The 22434-nt window shown below is 37.2% G+C and overlaps 1 protein-coding gene across 1 annotated transcript in view; it reads left to right on the top strand.

Moving 5' to 3' along the window:
- The window catches only part of GRIN2A (glutamate receptor, ionotropic, N-methyl D-aspartate 2A), a 151071-nt gene that overhangs the window by 88313 nt on the left and 40324 nt on the right, over positions 1–22434 (top strand). The window contains exons 3-7 of the mRNA XM_010003197.1: positions 4989–5103; positions 15277–15482; positions 16314–16482; positions 16607–16760; positions 21279–21404. Coding sequence (XP_010001499.1) covers positions 4989–5103; positions 15277–15482; positions 16314–16482; positions 16607–16760; positions 21279–21404 — 770 coding nt within the window. The remainder of the gene's footprint in view (positions 1–4988; positions 5104–15276; positions 15483–16313; positions 16483–16606; positions 16761–21278; positions 21405–22434) is intronic.

Raw genomic sequence — 22434 nt, 5'->3', positions numbered from 1 at the left:
TTTTTTTTTTTTTTTTTTTTTTAATGTTATTGCTAATAAAAACATTAACTTACAAAACCTTCTGGTGCTTTATGAGTTACACTGGTCTGTAGCACCCTCCTGGGCATCTGGGCTCTTTCTAATTTTGCTTCCTCCCCTTATGCCTCTTTCAGAAGGCCTGCATAAGAGTTTTGTTGCTTGTCTGGCAGAATTGGGGCAAAATGACTTTTCCAGACCTAGTGGCAACTAATGCTTTAAGGACGAGCTGGCAGGAGGTGCAAGTAGTTGGCATGTGATTCCTTTTTCACAGTCACTGAGAATATTGTTCCCAAAATTTTATTCATCCATGCTGGCTCAAGGCCTAGGGAGATACAGCTCCAAGGCAGGGTATCATCATGGAGTTATATTCAGGAGAGTGAGGCCTGAGGGGAGCAGAAGCGGAGATGGCACAAAGAGGAAGAAGAGGCTCTTCGCACCACTGCGAGGGTGTTGAACTTAGAAAATGAAATAGCCTAAGATATAAAATTGTCTTTTAATAGAGCTTCACTGTTTGATAAACTCACCGCTAGCTTGCTTAACACTGATCTATTTCAGACCTATTTCTGTATGTACTGCAGACTGCTCATTACATATTCTACACTCGGTGTTTCTTGATTTAATTTTGTAGATGCTTTTAGGAAATCTGTTTCTTAATGATAAGTAATTTGTCTTGGGGTTTCTATTGATAAGTTTCTTTCAAATTTCAAAGTAGAATCATAGTAAGGAAGTTCAGTAGTTCAGAGCCTCAACAAGATAAAGAAGAAAAGACAAAATTTGGATTCATTCCTGCTTTCTTAGGTATGATGCTGGTAGAATGCCAAGCACAGGCAGGCTGGTTGTCTAGATTATTAAAATGGTTGGTTCATACTGTTTGGAGGAAAGAGAAATATCACCAAAGGACATGTTGGTTGTGAGGCATGTCATCTATTTTAAATCTCAGTTTGGAAATTCCTTCTTTGGGAGAGGAGGGGAGATTTTATTTCACGAAGTCTGTATTTCCCTAAGTCTCTGCTGTTTCTCTTCATTGCCTTTGGTTATCACAGATTTCAAACACTGCTTCATGCTGAAGAAGGCACTAAATAAAAAATGTGATGGGACCTGAGGAATTTATCCAGTTTGATTATGTCATCTGGGCTGCAGGATGAGGGCAGGAAATGTGGGTCTGAACTCCTGGCAGCATGGACTCCCGTGGGCTTTCTGCTCCCTGCAGCTATCAAGGCTGAGTGCTTTATTTTACAGGTCTACTAACTAAGTTCTCTTCTTTGGAGGTAGCTTAGGAGAGATATATTTTTATTAATGCCTTTGCTTTACCCATTATATTTTTCCTAGCCAGTGATCTGTTTGGGAGCTGGATACTAGGTGATTTCACACTAATTATAAACCAGCCTGTTGTTGCTGAGCTGGCTCTGTTCCTGGGATTGACAAGTCCTGAATTTCTGCTTTTAAAAGTTTGAATCTGTATAAAATTATCCTTATGAAACAAAAAAGAAAGAAGCAAATATCAGAGCAACCAGAAGAAAGGGCATCTGAGAGAGTCTGAAATTCTCTGTCTCTAAACTTGCTTTTAAAACCATGGGACATTTGCTGAGGGTGTTTGCATGACCCATTTGGTTTCTAAAGTTGAAATTCCCCTTGCTGTGAAGCCCCTCCATGCAGGCTCCCTTTTTGGGATTCAATGGGAGAACAGCTTGAATTCTGCCCTCAAAATTCCATTTAATATATTTGTATCACCTGGGGAATCTTAAAAACTCCAGTTTGTAAGAAGTTATTCAGTTTGCAGAAGTTATCTAAGACTTCATTGTCCTAATATAATAAAAAGGCCCCCTGCTATATTGTCTTTGCAAAAGTTAGAGCATTAATTAGGTATGAAAGCAGATTGACTTCTAATCCAAGTTGTATGCTGAATTGCCCCTTTAAAGTAACAAGCTCAAGTAATCAAGCACTTCATTTAGTTAAGAACAGGAATTGGCAATTCCAAATCTACTTCAGCAGTATATATTCACCAACTCACAAACCAATGACACCTTGCACAGAATTAATCTTGGGCTTAAAACTCTGTAAGAATAATGTATAATGTAAATGCTTTCTTTTTCCTCACTCTGCATAACCAGGGACTGAAAAGCACACAGTTGTTTTTCATAGAGACAAGCAGATTAGGATCTTGTCTACTAAAAATTGACCAGGAATTTGTCCTTTGTGGAGGAAAACTGACAAATCAAAAGGGAGTATAAATTGTAGGCTTTGGTTTCTAAAGAGCACATACAGTTGATGGATTTTGTGCAGAAGACTATGCTTGGGAAAAGAAGTTGCAATTGGAGAACCTGGGGTAGCTCAGTCTGCATCGCTCACTGATACCTTTGTATATGACTCAATATTACTTTAAGAGACTTCTACAGATTTCATTTTAACTTGCAAAATGTGTTTCACTACTAAATGTGTAGTAAAGTCACAGAGTTAAAAAAAAAAAAAAGAGTTCAGTTTTTTGTTTTACATTTGTGGTTCATCTTTCTTTTTGGACTGCTGGAGTATCACTGCAGCTTCTGCAAAGTATCTCGTGATGATCCTTGACTAACTTGTAGGCTGGGACATTTGCATATTCATCATGTGTAACATGATGTGTGGTGTTTGAAATCTGGGGTAGTGATTCTACCAAAGTGCATAAATGAAAGGTTCAACTCCAGTCCAACCAGCAATGGCTATGTATTTAAAAACCCAACTGGGCACAAAAGCTGATGTACAGTGTGTGATTGTGGTGCAGCCCTTAGGAGGAGACCAAGTGCGTGGCTTACAGTTTTATTGTAATGGGTTGATGTCTGCCTGGCTCTGTAGGGTGATGTGTTCATTGTGGGGGATTATTTCACATGTATTCTTCGGGAGGGAACCTGTGAAGGTGGATGCAGAAATACAAAAACTCAAGTAGTGCCTTTTTGCACAGTGTGTCCCTGTTTGCCCCTTGCTGTGGCTTCCTGGGCATTTCATTCCTTGGGTCACAGTGCTTTGATTTTCAGCCCTGAGCAAATGTTGTGTTGGTTTCTTATATGTATGCATGAGAAAACTCTGTCTGGTGGTTTGCCACTTGTTCTTAAGGTGGCAAACAGGCTTTTTGTTTCCAAGTAAGCTCTTTCAGTGCTGGCTGAAAAATGTAATATATGGGAAATTAGTTCAACTGAAAAGCAAAGTTCCGCCAAGGGGAAAATTTTCACGCTGAAAGTCTGTCAAAAAATATGAGTTATTGTGATGGGTGAATTTACAAATTGCTGTCAAGCCAGTGCTGAATGATGTCAATATGACTGTTTAGGGCAGTGCACATTTACTTATTAACTGTTATGATCTAATGCCATTTTTTCTTGTGGGTCTATATACTTGTATTTAGTGTGCTTCTACTGTTGGGATTTTCATGCAGCTATGTCAACACAAATCTTTCTCCTTTGAATATGGACCTGAAGAGTTTTTCAAATTCATTAGGAGATCAGGCCACTACTGCTACAGGGAAAAAAAAAGGGGGGGGAAAAAAAGCAAGCTTATAAATCTGTATCAGTTTCTTGTGGGTAAAACATTACTGAGCAATGTATGAAGAATAGTTAGAATAATGTAAACACTTGTCAAAACAAATCTTTCTGAGGGATGGAATGATATTAGTGTTGAGTCCCAGAAGAAGAGCACCTAGGTGAAAGTTTGGACTGAATTTCATTCAGTGAAAAACACTGAGTATTCCCTGCAATTCAATGCAATTAACTTCAGACCATGCATATGGAGTGGATAGCACGTTATCTTCTAGAATTGCCCTGAGATCTCAAGATGTACAACTGCAGTTTTACTTCTCACATGCAGGGAGAGCCTTGTCAGGCTCACATGGACAGTCTGGAGTTTTAATTTTTTTCCGCAAGACCAAGTAACACCAATGTCAATGCCAGTCTTTTACTCTCTTCCCTTTCATGCATGAGTTTTCTTAGGTGAAGGAACTTCCAATAATGTATAAAATGGTGGATTTTGCAATATCACAGCCTGGGGATCTTGACCTGCATGCTGTGTAGTTCATAGTCTTGGCAGTAGGTTTCCTGTATTTGCACTTTAAATAAAACCTGCAATTTCTCATCACTCTTTCTGACCTTGGAGCCGTGGAAACAATCTGTTCTCACTGAGAAACACTGAAGCTATGTGGAACTGGAGGAAATAGAAATATGTATTTATATTATAAATCTGTTTAAAATTCTGAAAGAAAATTATTTTTGAGGAAAGTGAAGTTTGTTAGATGGCCAGAGTGCCAGCATTTGGAGTCAATGAAGGGACAATGCTTTGGAGAAGGATATATGCTTCAATGATGAATGGAAAGCACCAGTTAGAAATCAAAAACTAGACATATTATCCAGGAAATGGAATAGTTAGATAGACTGTGTTAGAATTAGTATAACCTAAATAAGGAATTTAAGAGCTTCAGTGGCTAGAAATGTTATAGGACTAGAGTTAAAGGATGTTCCTAAGCTGAGGAGTGGAGTACCAAGACCCTTCCCCAGGGTTTTCATACCTGATTTTTGTTGAAGGTATTGGTGGAATTTATCCAGGAAGACAGCCTAAACAGGAGAAGCCAGAGAAGAGGTCTTACCTCTGAACATGACACCAGCGAGACAATAGCAGAATGTTACATCCAGAGCTGATGTTTCAAATGGTTGTGAAAAACTGGCGAAGCTGTGAAAAGTGCCAGAAAGATTATTCATGGAGTGTACAGGTCATACACAACGTGGAAACTGCTTTAAAAATTATGTCTGCATGAAGATTAATATGTGAACACTATTTTGCTTTGTCTACTGCTACATACTGTCTTGAAATGCTCAGACTCCTCGTGCTGCCATCACACAATTTTCATGTGGTGCCTGTGTTTTACCTGTGCTGCTGCTGACTGAACTAGCTTGTTCATTAACTGCGGGACAGCTCATTAATTTCTCAATGAACTTTTTTTCCTTGCCTTCTAGGTTTATGATGAATGTGACTTGGGAAGGTAAAGACTTGTCCTTCACTGCAGATGGTTATCAGGTGCACCCCAAGCTGGTGGTGATAGTGCTGAACAACAATCGTGAGTGGGAAAAGGTGAGTGTTACCTCTGGGCAAAAGACGTGAGAGGAGAGCAGAGGGACTTGGTAGAACCTGTTCATGGCAAGTGGATTAATGTCACTGATGTCAATGATGATATTTTATGGTAGCAGGTTTGTCACAACACTTCAGAAAATATAAGTTTACCTTATTCTGACTAGGTCTAATGAGTTTTAACAGGAAAAGCAACATATCAGTGAAGATATGCCATGTGGATTTCTGAAGATTTCTGTGAAAGATGTATTGTGTTTCTTCTTACCATTCAGTAAAATAAAATGGGTGACTGAAAAATCTCCTGAAACTTGGGCCTCAGCTACCTACATTTGGATGGATTTTTATAGCTTGACAACTCCAGTCCTTTTATTTGCTTAACTTTGTATTCTTTGACAGAGTTCAGAGTAAAAGTTGTTTTTGTTTGGTTGGTTTGTTGTTTTTTGGTGTTTTTTGTTTTTTTGTTTGTTTGTTTTTTAAACTATGAAATTCCTGTTGAATTGGAGGATAATGCCTATGACATTTACTTTAAAAATTGAGAATTGACTTGTCTTCTCCTGGTAGGTGGGTGATCTCCATTAACCTCTATATAGACAAGTAGGAAAAGCTACTAAGAAGAGTAAATAATACTGTTTTCATAGATAGTAAGAAAGTGGCAGAACACAGGGATTTAGAATTTAAACAGAACTTAGGGCTGATCAGAGTTCTAGAACATCCTTGTTGAAAATTAATTTACTGAGACCAGGTTCTGCTATGCACTTTTAATAAAATCCTTTGTGTTAATCATATCCTCAGGGTTAATCATATATGCTACTAATAAAAGAAAAAGATTAACACAAGATTTTTTTTCTCTACAACTCCCACCTCAACTGTGATTTGTTTTCGCTTTGAATTTTTCAGGCTCCCTGTGGTCCCACATTTTAAAAACAGGGGACCTTAGAAACCATTGGCAATACAAGACTGTATAAAAATATATCTGTATCATCCACCAGTTTTATTTTAAATTCAGAAAGCATGATAACTACATTATCTAAATTGCTGCTTAAATCTATATACTCTTTTTCTTATAGTTTTAGGATCCCATAAAATCAACTTGAAGCTCATTTGTAAGACTCTGACTCTTCATGCTATTGAATAATAGTGACAAAATAAGAATTACTCAAGGACATCTCAGTAAATATGCTAGTAATGCAAGAACATAGAGAGTAGTCCTAGATTATGCTATGTATTTCATTGTGTTCTTTTGATACAAATTCAATTCTGTGGATAAATTTAATCCTATCCAGATGTATCAATCTGAATATTTGGGAGGAGGAATCTTTTGCCCAGTAACCATTAAGAATGTTTCTTACCCTATTTTTAAATTCTTCAGCAGTCTGTATATAATTTATAATGTTCTGGAAAAAAATATTATACTACTTGGGGAATATTAGTATGAGGCATCAAAGAGAGAAAATGGCCAGAGAGGCAGCCAACAACATTGATGGTATAATAATTTAATACATTCTGTACCTTGAAACTTTTCTGAAGAGATCATGCAAAGGAAAAGAGAAGATTGTTTTGATGTTTTTGAAAAATGAGCCAACAACAGTAAAGCAATATGGGGTATATGAACTTGCATTATTTACAAGAAATAATTTGAGCTTGTTTCAGCCTTATCTACTGTCTGAAGATGGAAGATGTGGTGCAGGTTTTCCTGCATCTCACTGTGCATGTTGTATGTGGCAGCACATGCCCCACCTGCTGCCCTGGGGTGCAAGGCTCTCTGGAGGCTGATGCTTATGTTGTCTGTGCAGTTTTCCACCCGGTGAATCCCTTCCTGCTCATTGCCATATTGAAGGGCTTCTAGGAGGAAAAAAAGAGTGACTGAAGAAAAGGTCCTGTCCAGAAAAAAATTAATGCATTTTCTTCTAGCTATCCCTTTGCTTTAGAGCCCAGGAGGAGTTCCTTGGGTGGAGGCAGCCTGCCCCTAGCTGCAGCATTCTGGTCTGCTTCTCTGTGGCAGTACTGTGGGAAGGGGGCCAGGTTTAATTATGTCAGAGGGGAGAAGTGAAAGGCAGCCAAGAACGGGCTGTCACTACTAGAATTATTCTTCTGACCACAAGCTGATCCCTGCCTCTGTGGATGAAGACAAATAAACTGACTAATCCATTATCCTGGCAAGCTGGATGTAGCTCTCGGCTATCTCAGAGCACCCCACGTTTATACCAGCAGATTGTCACTGTGTGCTGCAGAAATAACAGGACAGTGCTTCTGACTCAGAGATGTGAGAAGGCCCTTGCCCACCCTTTGGTTTATGGAAACATCTCTGTAGTGTTGTGTTGACATCTTTTCCAAGTTGCATTTCTCACCCTGTACCTCTCAGCTGATTTCTTTCTCCAGGTTCTTTCTCCTTGGGCTGTTTTGCTCAATTTCAATACAGTCAGAGTTACTTACCTGAGGTCTAACATTTCTTGATGAGAGTTTCCAGACAGGCACATACTCTTACTTAAAATTACAGTACTACAATAATAGAATTGTTTTATTAAAATCTTATTAAATGTCCACAGTTGTATTTGGAAAGCATCATCCTATAATTTAATTAAAGAATTTACTAATTAAAAACTGACAGTGCAATAGTCTGCTGTCCTCCTAATGCAAGTAATGTACAATGTAATGTACAATGTAATGTAGTAAATTGCAGATAACATGTAAGAAAGAGTAATTATGTTTTATGTGAAGTTTTTTTGCCCAGTATTTTCCTGAAAATATAGGATGCAATATTAAAATTAAATTTTCTTTGTTTTTTGTAAAAAATATGCTTTTACTTAGGTACAATTTTTCCATGGTCTCAGAATGGATATACTTGATTTGAAGCTTGAGGTTATAAAAAATATATATTCAACCATAGTTAAAGAGCATATATCTTATCCCTAAGAAAGTAAGTTTCTCTTCTTTTACAAATGACTCAGTATCAGAACTTTGAAGTGTTAACTTTACATATAAATGGGCTTGACTGAGGAATTTGTCCCATATCAGGTTCTGGAAAAAGCTGGTTGGATGAGAGTAGTTTGAAGACTGAAAATTACTTTTGGGCATGTTCAGCAAGATGTTTTGACAGATCCTAAAGCAGCTACTCAAGCTTCTGACACCAACATTCATTTTCTTGCTGCTAATCTTGACAGGCAGAGGGGCTGCCTGTTCTCAGGCGAGAGATTTTTAAGACAAGTTTAGTGTGCTTGTTTCACTGAAACTTGATAGATTTGCCAAAGTTTCCAGTGTTGCCCAAATATGACCCAAGTGCTGCGGAATGACTGTGCTAGTGCTGAAAAACCCTCAGATGTCCAGCAGTACCAGCTGCAACTCCCCTGTTTAAGTTTCTTTCAGTGGGGTGGGACCTGGTGTCTCATCCAGCCAAGGAAGAGGAGACTTAATACCATTTGAAGATGAAGGTATTCAATTTGTAAAGATGACTTCCAGAGTAAAAAAACAGTTTCTACTGGTGCTCCCAGATAAGTATAGATAAAATTACCATGGTGATTTGTATTCTGGGAGAATTTATGAGATATAAAATACTACATTTCAATAGACAATGAATTTTTACAAGAAGCAAGAGTAACAGGTACTGCATGGCACAATTGCTTACACCCAGATTTATGCTAAACATAATAATTTTTAACTTTCTACTGATGCAGGATTTAATGTAGAGCTTGATTTTGCTCTGACTAACTAGCATATGCCAGATTTACAATCTCTGTTGAGATTGTATACATTTGTATCTAAGTAGGAATGAGTGAGGGGGCAGAGGGTGCCTGATTTCTCCCTTAGAATAAATGAGCCAATGTTTTCCCAGAGAGCTCCACCTGGCTACTCACATCCACTGCTGTGTAGCCAACAAAAGACAGTTATTGTATCCAATGGTATAGCTGAAACTTCACTGGACAAGAACTGAATAACCTAACACTCAATCAGAGTTCTGACAGCTTTTTGTCAGAGTATTGAGCTAATAAGTCCCTGAAAGGGTACAGGGCAGTTATCTTGGAAATCTCAGTTTATCTCAGAGCAGGGGTCATGACAGCTGAGAGATCCCGATGCCTCATGATAGACATACCCCAAAAGTTGTGAAGAAATGCATGTATTTTAACTAGAATAGATGAAATGGCATGATCTAATAATGCATTTACTGCTATGCCTTTGTCAGTAGTTCTCTGGCTTAACATGATGGATTATTTTGCCCACAGCAGAAACAGCATGCTCTTTGACATCTGCTAGGTTGTCATTTTCTTTGTTCCATCCTTGCTGCTTAGTGTATTTAGTCTTCCTGTAAATATGCCTGTCCTGACACTCACTGTTGAGTGAAAATTGCATATTTTTTCTTTATCAGTGAGCTTTTACTTAGGCTAAAGCCCTTTCCCTTCACCTTTTCTGTACTGAATTGTTTGAATTGCATCGATTATTATGCAGTATTTCTTAAATCCCATGTTCCCAAGGAGGATGGTTCCCTCCTCACTGCTGCTCTAAAGGTGTCACAGGTACTATGGAAAGAAGTGATGAAGTGGGCTTTGCTCCTGTTCTTTACAGCTGATGTCAAAGCAGAGGTTAAGGTGTAGGAAGGCTTTCAGGGCAGCTGTTTCTCCCTGGAGGTAAACGTATGGCCATCTGGATGTTTCTGGAGCGCTGTATTATCTTCACTGGGTGCGGAGGTGGCAAAAAGTTTTCTCCCACAAGGAGGTGGAGGAAGGGGCTATAAACTTCTCTAGCTCTTTCTTTCTAATGACATAATCAGCTTATAAAATGGCTTCTCTGGCATGAGTTTGAACTCTTATGCTACATAGAGTTATTTGGAACATTTCCCAGTACCAAAACTGTACCAACCACTGAGGATTTGGTGAGTGCTTGTTACTAATTTTGTATTGAAAAATGAGGCTAGAGGAGGTGATAGCTTTTCTTTCTCTCTCTGTTTGTTACTAATCCCTCTGGGTACTGTGTTTTCCTTTGAGCCCTACTGGTCACAGTGTTGGTGCCTTCCTGTCAGTGAAAGGAGCAGCCCTGAGGGAAGAGTGGTACATTTGCATATCCCACATGAGATTTTGGAGCAAATTCTGAAAACTTCAAAGTCTTTAAATGGATGTCTTCAAACCACCCAGGCCAGGAAACCACTCCCTATTAATAAGACATGAAACTGCTCACATTGTATTTTGTCATTTGCATTTAGAGTATCTTTGTGAAATATGGACCTTCAGAAACACAAAGCAGCGCAGCGGTTTGCAGCAGAAGGTACACAACAGATGCTGTTTCTGGAGGAAGGATTTTGCTCTTGTGCTCAGTTCTTCAGCTGCCTGTTATTGCTAACCTGACACACTCAATTTATACTTTTAAGTTACTGATTAAAGCTTGCCAGAGTAGCTCTTCCTTGTAAGTGGAAAAGTGTGATGGAATAAAAGTAACAAGTAGCTTTTCTATGAAGTAAGGTGAGTTAGATTTTGCATTTACTCAGCATTGTTTTCCTCATGAAGTGAGACAGCTTGAAAAGGTATGTTTGCAGTATGTGTGTCTTTTAATGTAGAAAGAGCATCCCTGACAATTTTTGTTTTCAAAGGTTTGGTCAGGTGGTCCTGGGAGTGTGTTTAGCATCCGTGTTGTTGTGTAGGATTTTTTCTGACAAAAGGATGATTGTGTATTGCATACAGCTTCCATCTGCTGGGAAAAGAGGGTGATAGGACTGAGTTATTTGTTTGTTTTCTATGAGATAGGCTGGTGTGAGAGACATTCTTTTCATGCCAGCATTGGCACACAAGGAAGAACATACTCTGCTCTTTTCTCTCTCTGCCTAGGATCTGGCTTTGCTCTTTTTCCTTTGATTCGATGGTCTATGTGAGAGTGTGTGATTTTGGATTATGTCAGTCATCCCTGTATTACTTAGAGAGTGCTTTGCAAGTTCTCTTTCTTAGGCTAGCTGCATTTATTTAGGTATTAGACAGAAACTCACCAAATACTTTATCATCACCCTTCCTGGCTGCAAGTTTCAAAAAATAAATAGGTATGCAGGAGGTGGTCAAACCATGTATGTAATGAGGACCCTGTGACTGCTTAGTCTGACATCAAATGAGCTCTTATGTGCTCTCCTTCTGTTTTCCTTCCTGTATCCTGTAGAAATGATAACTAAGAGAAAATTCCAGACTGCATGTGAAGGTGGAGAAAATAGGAAAGAAGGTACAAGTTAAAAAAAATAAATACAGTGATATATGTACCATTGCCCACTTTCTGAACTGTTTTCTTTCAAGAAATTAGGACAATGGAAATTATCTCCTGGAAAGTTCTCTTCTATCCATCTCCACCCTAACAAAACACAGTTTTGGTAATCTGACAAGTCTGTGCAGTATTTTAACTTTCTGTTGTCTCCTGGCTATCTTGTGATGGCTTAAAGACTGAGGTTATAAGAAAAAAGTTCATGAATAGCAAAGAGTTCCCTTGAGATTGATCAAGTAAAAGCAGAAAGTTTTAAACTGCAGAAGGAAGGAAAAGAAAAAAAAACAACAGTTCTTCACTGGAGTGAAAATATTAGCAGGTAAGCATTAATTTAAACACAGACCCTTCTACCTCAAATCTAGAGGCTTGGACTTGCTTGGAGGATGCTGCATTCAATTCATTTCATCAGTAGCTATAACGACCACGAAGTAGCACAATCTGAAAATGAATGCTGCAAAGCACTGGAGGCAATTGGATTTTGTAGCTGTCCAGGTTGGTCAACTATTTCACTACAGAATGGTTTATTCAAATATGACTGTTGTCTCCCACTGAGAGCAACAACTGAACTTTTCATATTCTACTTTTCATATTTTACATATGAACTTTGATATAGTACAGCATTTCTAATGACCTTTACAGGTGAAACAAGCCCTTGTGTAACTTTTTTTGCTTCAGAGGTTTTGCCACTTTAACTGTCAGTGTTTAATGAGAACTCAACTTTTGGGTTTGCATGCAAATTCTTACACTTGATAAGCTGACCTCTCTATAAAGTTCTGAAACAAAATGAGCATGTGCAGTTGTTATAGCCTGATGGTTTGTTCCCCTAAGTATTTGAAGGTTTAAAAGGCATTCAAAATTGATATTGACTGCATTTCTAATGCCAGTTATGACTTCCATAAGTGACATAAATGCTGATCCTGCAGGTCGCCTACATAAGGATGCAATTGCATAAATTATCTTTTTTTTTTTTTTTTAAATTGTTCTTGGGAACCTGCTCGTATTTTAATTTTGCTTATTCTACAGCTTTTGCATAAAAAAGGGATACTATCAATTGCACAAAGACGTTGAAAGAACTAAATCATATAACAAGGTACAAAACATGTAAATAATTAATACCGTTTATATTCTTAATAACAATACTGTAACTAGCTCTGCACAAGCCAGGAGTTTTCTAATACAAATATGAAATCCTCCCATACTTTGACTATGTGCTTTAATTGTGTAAAACTAGATTCTTACCCTCCATCTTATATAATTGGAAAACAAAGTGTTTTGATCATTCAGAACTGTAGCAGAACAGTAGAAGTGCACCAGGTAATCTTCAACAGTATAGCTAATTTAAAATCCAAGTGCCAAATAAACATGAGAACTGTCCACTCGTGAGTTCAGCATCAGCAGCAATGCAAACCCAACAAGCAAATCCAGTGGAAATATTTCTTAACCAAAAGGAGTGTGACCCACAGGCTTTCCTAACTACTGCCCTTCCTCATTTGTCATTCTTAGCCCGCCAGTGAGGATTCTGTGAGATATCCTGCCTTTTGCCTTCCTACCATTCTTAACGACATTGATATCATTTTCTTGTACTTTTTTGGTTGTGATTCCTGACACTGTGGGTTACTCGCTGTACTGGTGGTAGCAGGGATGCAATGGCCATGTGATTTGTGCACCATATAAAGCCCAGATGAAGTCACTGTGACACCCTGGGACTATAGCATAGACCTCTGTGGACAGAGAAGCAGGGTTGCTCTGAGACCCAAGGCAAGGTCTTAATTTTTATTTCTTATTTTTAAAATAAGGTTACAAGGACTGAAAATTCATGGAATGCAACAGATGAAAAATTCTGGACCTAATTTAAGAGATTTGCTCAACACATAGCAATTCCATACAGATGGAACTGACAAAAGAAATTATCACTTCCCCAAATTCACCCATTTAAAAATATCTCTGGTTGCACCCTCTTCAGGGCAATAGTAGCAGTTACCCTAATAGAAGTATGAAAGTGTGTTATGATTTCTCTTTTTACAGCATCAAAACAGTAATTAGAGTTTTTGTCAGTGAACTCATATTGTTGTGGGCAGCTTGTATTCCTGTTGGTCCATGTGGAGGGAGTGGCTTGCAAAGGGAAGTGCTTCAGGCTTAGGCAGAGCTGGCTCCTCCCAGAGTCCTGTTTTGGGTGCGTTAGAAAGGCAGGTGCTGCCACTGCTCTAGTCCTAAACACACAAATGCAATTGACCCTCGGTCACATTTCTTTTCTTCTTGCTAGTTGGAATAGTTAGACTGCTGGGCATGTTTTCCACTTCTGGAGTTCATTGTAGTATTTGGCACGTTTGTCATTTGGCTGAAGTACTGAGCTGGCTGGAATTCATTCCATTCCAGATGGCCTACTTTGTGGCATACTTAGGAATAGGTCTAAATGACACTTTGTAAGCTAATGTAAACCAGCAAGGCTCTGCTGAGGATGTGCCTATATACCACAACTGGACAATTACACTAATATTGCGATATAACTGTCTCACACAGAGTTAAATAGATTTGTTTCCCTGTGTATTAAATTGCTTCTCATACAAAGGTTTCATTCTGTTTTGGATAAATTTCAAATTAGAACTGTATGTAGTACAAATCCTGTGCCTGGTTCCCATTGATTTAGGTGTGAATTCCTAATTGCCTTGAGATATTTTGTATTTCCTACATTTAAGTGTATAGAGATTTGGCATCCCTGCCTTCTACATTAAAGTTCATCAAAACATCTTGACTTTAAATAGGATGGAAAGGAAATTGCAAAAGGCAGGTGCTTATGTGCTTCCCTAAATGGGAATGGATATAAATCATATTCTTTGGGAATTTTTGTGTTTAATTTAAAGCCTGTAGGTGACAATTTCATACACCTTATTTTCAGGACCTGAGTCTCTCATTGTGCTGTTAATTCCCACCATTTGTCTTGTAAAACAAGTCTTTTCGCAGTTTCATGATTGTGTTATAATTTGTTTAGCTTAGGTAACTGAAGAATTATTAAAATGAAATAGGTTATATGTTTTGTGGATCACTAGCTCATTTATATTACCTGTCACCTCCACTTGGATAAAGCATGCAATTAGATTTGTGGATACAAAGTTGCTAAGCACAAACTGCGCAAGAAGATGCAAAAGTTTTAAAATTATTTAAATATATGCCCCTTTCTGGTGTTTTGGAAGTGGAAGGAAAATGCTGGTTATTTTAGAAGGGATCATTTACAAAATTAAGTAAATAATTTTAGTGTAAAGTGGAATACGATTTCTTAAATCCCCCAAGAGTTGACATTAGCTTAAGCAGAATAAAATTTTATTTCTAATAAGAACTAAATAATGCACATTTAAACTTGGCTTTACTAAGAATGTGATTTGACCTGGTTCAGGTGGGATGAAACACTAGACAAAGGCTTTCACAATGGCTTTTCACACTGTAATAATAGAAGAATCTTCCCTTTTGAGAAGATACAGGAAGGATATTATGATAGTTTGCTTATCAGTCTGGTGGGTGTGTGTGGTTAGTTTCCTTTTTTTTTTTTTTTTCTTTTTTTTCTTTTTTTTTTGAGATCTGTTTGCTTGTTACTGCAAGTTGATCCTGATTATAAATGGAGTATCAGGTTGCTGGTTCAAGTCAAATGGAAATAATACATGCCAAATTTCAGTGCAGCTACAGCCAAGTGACAGATAGTGCTAACTAATGTCATCCAGTCTGCATAAAGCTGTTATCTCTTGAAATAATGTTACCTTCTTTTTCTTTACTGCGGTGCATTTTTTCACTTCATGCAGTTGCTAAAAAGTTCCAAAGTAATTTTTATAACAAAAACCCAAGACAACTGTCTTTGCAATGTAATTTCCTGTGCCTGTATCCCAGCACATTTAATTTTAGATCTCATTTGTCAAAAACAAGAAAGCAGATAACAGCAGGCTGTGTATCTTGGCTTTTCAGGTGGGGAAATGGGAGAACAACTCGCTGAGCCTGAAGTACTCTGTCTGGCCAAGGTACAGCTCTTTTGCAGACAGCGACCCAGACGACAACCATTTGAGTATTGTCACCCTGGAGGAGGCTCCCTTTGTCGTTGTTGAGGATGTGGATCCTTTGATGGAAAGTTGCCAAAAAAACACCGTGCCATGTCGTAAATTTATCAAAATTAAGTAAGCAAATACACAATATTCCTTAAAAAAAATAATCAAAATGTATTCCTCTGTTTTCTCATTATTTCTCCCCCTTGCTTCTTTCATTGTATAATTGTTTTCTGCTACTTTGTTCTCCTTTTCCTCTTCCTTCCTATATTGGCTTTTCTTTCCGTGTTTCATTTCATCTTGCCCTTTCCCACAAGGTATGATTTTGCTTGCCCATCTTCCTTCTTAACAAGTTGAAAGGTCTGGTTATATACATGAGTCACATTGAATTAAGAAGATTGTATTCTAAAATTAGATTGTTTTAATGGGTCCTCTGTGAATTGTTTCAGGTTATGTTGAAATATGCCTGTTTTAATAACTCTAACAATTTGAGAATGTCTCCTGTTTGATAAGGGATAAACTACTCCAGCATAAAATACCACTGTTACATGCTGTCTAGAGAAAATTCATCTTCTCAAAGTGCAGAAAAAGGTGCAACATCCATTTTCATTATGGTGAGATGTTGTGCCTTTACACTGCTTACATCCTGGGAGTTCTCTAATTACTAAATGACATGTAGTCTCATGTCATGAGAGTAAAAGTAATAAATGATTAAGAAAGAGATCAGAAAGAGGAGACTATGTTTTGATGGAGAAGTGCAGTAGGCTGGAAAGCAACTGCATTATGGTTAGTAAGAGCTACAAACACCATATAAAATATCCTGTGGATTATTTCTCCATTGATTCAGAAAAACATGGTCACTCATACGTATGACAAAATGTTTCACAGTATACTGAGTCTTGCTGTTATGGTGGTTCTGCTTTTCCCAGTAGAAATGTTTCTGTCTCTCTTCTCTCTTGACAGCAACTCAACTAATGAGGGAATCAATGTGAAGAAGTGCTGCAAAGGTTTCTGCATTGATATCTTGAAGAAGTTGTCTAAAACCGTCAAGTTCACATACGACCTGTATTTGGTGACTAACGGGAAGCATGGCAAAAAAGTCAATAATGTGTGGAATGGAATGATTGGTGAAGTAAGTTCTGTTAGGTAAAAAAGCTCTCAAGTAAGAACTTAGTGAAGCTTGTTTTTAATGATGTTGGAGAAATGAGATGTTCCCTACTGAGTAATATTGGTGGTGTCTTCTCTTTGTGGACCAGGTGGTTTACCATCGTGCGGTGATGGCTGTGGGGTCTCTCACTATCAACGAAGAGCGCTCTGAAGTGGTTGACTTTTCAGTGCCATTTGTTGAGACTGGGATTAGTGTCATGGTGTCACGGAGCAATGGCACAGTTTCACCATCTGCTTTTCTAGGTATGATTCTCCAGCCCCTCCAGATCATTTAATTGCATGACTGTGGAGTTGGGCAGGTTTCGTTGTTAACCTGTACAGTGCATGGATGTTTCTGTCAAGTTTTGTATTTTACATTAGAGGGTTAGTACTGTGTTGATGTGTGGATTAACACAATTATTAGCACCTGAAAATAGTGCTGCTGGTTTCAGATCCAGTAATGAAAACCAGTGATTTCAATATGAAAAATAATCCCACAAAATCTTCAACTGGGAAAATTACTTCTTTAAAAACTGTTTATTTACTAACTAATTTATGCTTGTTTAGCCCATTATAAATGGTTTCTTATGTTTTTAACATTTATATTCACAAAATAATTTGTACTGCCATTATGGAATAGGTAAAAAAAAATAATAAAAAAATTCCTTAGAATTAGAAGAGATATGACAGATAATTTAGCTGCTTCTGAGTGTTTTCTACTTTGATGCAATTGAACTGTGGAGTTGTGATGATGCAGTTTAACAGCAGAGTAAAGAAATGAAAGACTGGACAGAAAGGAGATGAAATGTAAAGAAAAAAAGACTTTGCTTTTATTTCCTTGTTTGAATTGTTCATTTCTCCTCTTATTATTTCCCTCTCCTTCTCTTTTAGTGTCTATTCTTTATTTTTGTATTTGGTGATTACCCTGAAAATACCTGAAGCTGAAAGTTATATGAACCATGAGGTGGATGAAAAGTGCCTGGGATGCTGTTATGTTCTTCATAGTGTATTTTGGCCCAGTATTTTTAAAGTTATTTTACACAGGAAAATAGTGCTAATGACACTAACATAATTTAAGTGAAAGTGGGGGTGGGGGGTGGGAAATCAGTGTTTTCCAGATATCTTATGGAAGAGTTCAGTATGTTCAAGTCCCTTCAGTCAGCAGTGATGCCATTTTCCCATCACGGACTATATGGGATTTTTTTCTAGATTGTTAAGTGTGGGTTCTTCAGTTCCACTGAAATCACTTGTAGTCATCAAGGAGCAGATTGTTGGTGCAGGATTGAGCAGCTACGAGTGAGCAAAGAATTGAGTTTTCTTGCACCAGAACTATCATTGAGCAACAGAAATTATTTCTCATACCTGTTCCATGAAGGCATATTGCAGGCCTGATACAAATAAATATAATGCAGTGAGTAATCAAATAACTTTCCTGGTGATACCAAAACGGATTTTGGGGATGTCTAATATTTTTGTTTAATGAATGAAAGACTTCTGAATTGAATATAAGTGGCTATATTTTTAATTAAAATATTTGGATAGTATCTTAATTTCTTTAAGTCATTGACTTATAAAGTTAATTACTTTTTTAAATTGCAGTTGCAACATTTTAACATTATTTAAAATATAAGTACTGGGGTGTTTTCTAAATATGCTACAAGTGCAGTCGATTTTCACTATGGACTCTGCTTACCTTTTAAAAACCTGCCTTACAGCTGTCATCAAAAGAGAGGCTGCTTTTGCATTTTTCGTGACATAGTTATTAGATATGTCAAATGCATGTATTGTTATTGGTTTACTTGAACTACAAATAATAATAATAATAATAATAAATAAAAATAACCCCTTCCTAAAAGGTGCTACAGAATAGCATTGCTTTTGAAAAAATCTGATTTGCTGCACCAGTAAATCAAGTCTGTGCCTTCAGAAGTATGTTCTGGTTTTTTAGATCTCGATGAAACTGCCACTTTACTGGAAATTACTCTCTTTTGATGAGGTGTGCATAGTAGTAAAACACTTTACCATGAAAACAGTATCAGGCAGATAATTTATTGACAAACGGATTTTGTTTCAATTAAGTAAATGTTGGGGAACAGAGTCACCTTACATAATTCTTTTTAAAGACCTTTTAAGAAAATCTGTCAAATATGTTTTTTTCCCCCTAAATAATGTGTTTGCTGTTCATGTACTATCTGGTTTTCTTACTACAAACGTAGGTGAATGCAGGGTTTTGTCTGAACTAGATTTTCCATTGAGTGGTTGTATCCAACAGACCTGAGTAACTGATGGGCTGTGACGGCCCCTTCCTCATTATCTGCTCTGTGCTCTTTCAGATGTGAGCAACTCCTTCAAATGAGAACTTTATTCACATCAGAACATTTTCATATCATACTAAAATTCACATGTACAAGATCTATGAATATGTTTTATTTAAACACATGAGAAACCTCAAATCAAAAATTCTATATTTTTTAGAGAGAGAGAGTTCATAGGTGAGGTCAGTTTTCTTTTTCTGGAGGAACAGGAAATCTATCTATACCCCTGCTAATTTTATGTATTGTGGTGGGAGGTAAAAATCATGCTTAGTGGAGTGAGATGTATTTTTATTGCTCAATACTTTCCATTGCCATTCATTTTAAATGTACACTGGCAAGTTTTATATTAGTATTTTTCTACCAATGCATAGCTTTCCTGAAAGTTATTATAAAACCCACTGTTTCCCTGAGGGAAGTTTTCTTTCTGTCCCTTGAGAATCAAAGAACAGCTCTGAATGTATAATTTGATCTTTAATATGACAGGAAGATCAACTTTGTTATTCTATTGATTTTGTACTTGTTCAATTTTACTGCTTGCTATTCTAAATAGCTTTTTATTTCTGTATTCCTTCTTTTAATCCTCTACCTCAGTATCAGACTGCTTAAATTATTAAAGTACATTCAATTTAAACTTTTTAAACAAGTGAGCTTGTTTATAGCTCACTTTTTCACATCTGACTGTTCTGCCCTTTGCCTTATTTACAATTTGACAAGTCACCATTGCTGTTTCTGCAGTGTTGCTTTTGATAAGTTTTATCAAGCTTACTTTCTTCTATGAGAATGCTGTCAAAATAATTTTATATGAATTCCAATTTATTCCAGCTAATATGTGAATTAATTTAATATTTGTTATGATCTATGTTTGGCTACATAATGTCCTTTACCTGTGTGCATCTCAACAGATCTTTCTCTGCCTTTGAAGAATTCTGTTATTTTGCTCTCTTACTGTTCTCTTCCAAATAAATAATTAAAGTAATTGAAAGAACTTAACAACATCTCTTAAAATTAAAATAATGTTTTAAAAAATGTACTTTTCCTTAACCTTATCTTATAGACTGAAAGAGAAGATTTTGGCTTAAAATTTCCCTGTCATGCCATTTTACTTCACATTCAAAATAATCAGTGGGGCTATTTGGAATTTGTTCTTGGTTCAAAATTTCTGAAGAAATTTTAGCAAAGGCAAATAATCTCATGAGATTTCCATGCCTGGGCCTGAATTATTGCACTTAATTCTAGTCCTGACTGAATAATTTATGCTAACTCTGGCAAGGTTCAGATGGAGCTATTGGGCTTGGCACACCTCAGCTCTCACTCATGGTTGTTTCCTGCAATGATGGAAGAATTCTCAGTTGTTCAAATCTTAATTTAAATGACAAGAATGAAGTAATTAGGATGGAGGAACCATTTGATCTTTCAAAAACAGGCAAAGTGTTGTAACAAACTAATATCTTTTAGTTTCAAACTCTTCTTGATTGTGACCTGAAATAATATATTAAGATATTTTTTCCCCTAGCACTGGAGAGCACACTCTCACATTATCTATCGAAAACAGGACATAAGATCCCCCAAATAAGCTGACCTAATAAAGAATTATCATTTTGCCATACAAAACCTTTCTTACGTATATCCTTATACTATGACAACTGCCACACGAGCTCCTGAAATCAGAGAACTTGTGATTTTGTCATATACTATTATCATGTCCAATCCTTTCAAAAAATTGGTGCCTAGTCTGGTATTCAAAACTGCTTTTAGCTTTCTTTTCCAACCTGCCTCATTTTCTTAGTCATATTTTTCTGTCTTTCAAACTGACATCCGGTTTTCTTTAAAAACATCTTGATTCAGAAATTTGCTTCCTGATGAAGATGAGAATTTAAAAGGATGTGTTTGCAATTGGTAAAAACCTCATCTTCATTTTAGGAAGATGAAAGTGAATGTTAGGAGAAAAAAAGTCTGAAAAAAAAGGTTTACTTGGAATGTAAGTAGTTAGCTAACACTTCTTCTTGGATAGAAAATGGGAGGGAAATGTACTTTAGTGAATTACCAAACGTATGAAGCCTATAGCTGGTTGCTTTGCTCTGCAGACACAGCCACAGCAGTTGGGCTGTTTTGCTGCTGGGTGCCTGCAGCATGGGATCAATAGAAATGGGCCACCTGGTTGTCAGCTGGATAAGCAGAGAGTCAATCCACTGATTTGCCACTCAGTGTCAGTTCAAGCTTTGTCAAAGAAAAGGGTGCAGCCTTTGGCTTTGAATTGTAACTTGCATTTAAGAATATGACTGTAGGAATTTTGTGTGTAGCAACAGCAGTTTTTAAATATATTGCTACTTAGTTATTGCTATTGTTTTGGTTGGAAAAAGCTATAATAAGTAAAGCCACTGGGCTTGCCCAGCCAAAAACATTAGAATTCTTGTGCTGCAACCAGTTTAATGAACTGTTTCTGTTTCTCTTATCTGTTCTGCTGCAGAGCCTTTTAGCGCTTCTGTCTGGGTGATGATGTTTGTGATGCTTCTCATCGTGTCTGCCATGGCTGTCTTTATATTTGAGTACTTTAGTCCTGTAGGATATAACAGGAACTTAGCACAAGGGAGAGGTAAGCTTTGCATTTTATACAACTCTAAAGCTGTAAAAAAATTTACTATATTTCCCATCCCTTGCCCTTCATCTTTGAAAAGAAATGTGACATAGGAAGAAAACAATAAAAGCAGCTATGAAATAGTTTCCTCTTAATTTAAAATGTGATTTCTTGAGGACTTGTATGTTTATGGAATATCCTAATTCGTTAGAATAAAGACATGTAGAAGGGTAAGTGCTATCAGAGTTGTATGCAGGCAGTGTACGTTACTCTGCTGTATCAGCTGTAGAGTGTCAGCTTAAAAAAGTGTTGCAATAATTTCTATAGACTTCTGACTTCATGGTTTGTTCAGAGATCATGATCTAAACTGGTGTGGTTTAGTGGGTAATCTGGAAAAACAGCAGGTACCTTGTATGCAGCTTTATACAGTCCCTATACAAATTCTAATGAGCTCAGCCTTGAAGTGATGGCAGTGGCAGAAGGGCGGCACTTTTTTCTCTGTAGCATCCATGGCTATAGAAATTTCATTTTTGAAATATACCAGTACAATATATTTCATACTGAGCTTGTCTTCATCAGTGAAAGCTGCAGTTGCATATTATTAGCACTTTGTCCTGAGAAGGAGGATTCCATGTACCGTGGTGCCCTCATCTTTCCCTTTATTTACAGTTCAGAGTGCAGCCTGTTTTTAATTTCTAACTCATCCTTGCCTCATTGTATAACAAGAGATCTTCTAGCCTGGTGAACAGTTGTGTTACAAACTAATGGTTTCCTTTACATGATGATTGGTTTGTTCCCTGAAAAAGGGGATGATTGTAATGTTCAGATGATGCTATCATTTCCATAAGATGACAAATGTGTGACCTCTGTCCAAGGTAAGCCCTGTGTTTAGGAAGACACTGGGGCTAGGCACCTCATGAGCCAGAACTGATTATTTAGTGTACTTGGAGCTGCAAAGGCACTAGACCATCCTAACCTATAATTATATTATTAATTAAATCTGAGTTTGTAATCAGCATCCTTGGTTAAATGGATAGGGCAGGGAAAG

The sequence above is a fragment of the Chaetura pelagica genome, unplaced genomic scaffold (genome assembly GCF_000747805.2).
Source record: "Chaetura pelagica isolate M959 unplaced genomic scaffold, ChaPel_1.0 scaffold138, whole genome shotgun sequence".
Taxonomy (NCBI): domain Eukaryota; kingdom Metazoa; phylum Chordata; class Aves; order Apodiformes; family Apodidae; genus Chaetura; species Chaetura pelagica.
This window is presented reverse-complemented; position numbering and strand designations above follow the sequence as displayed.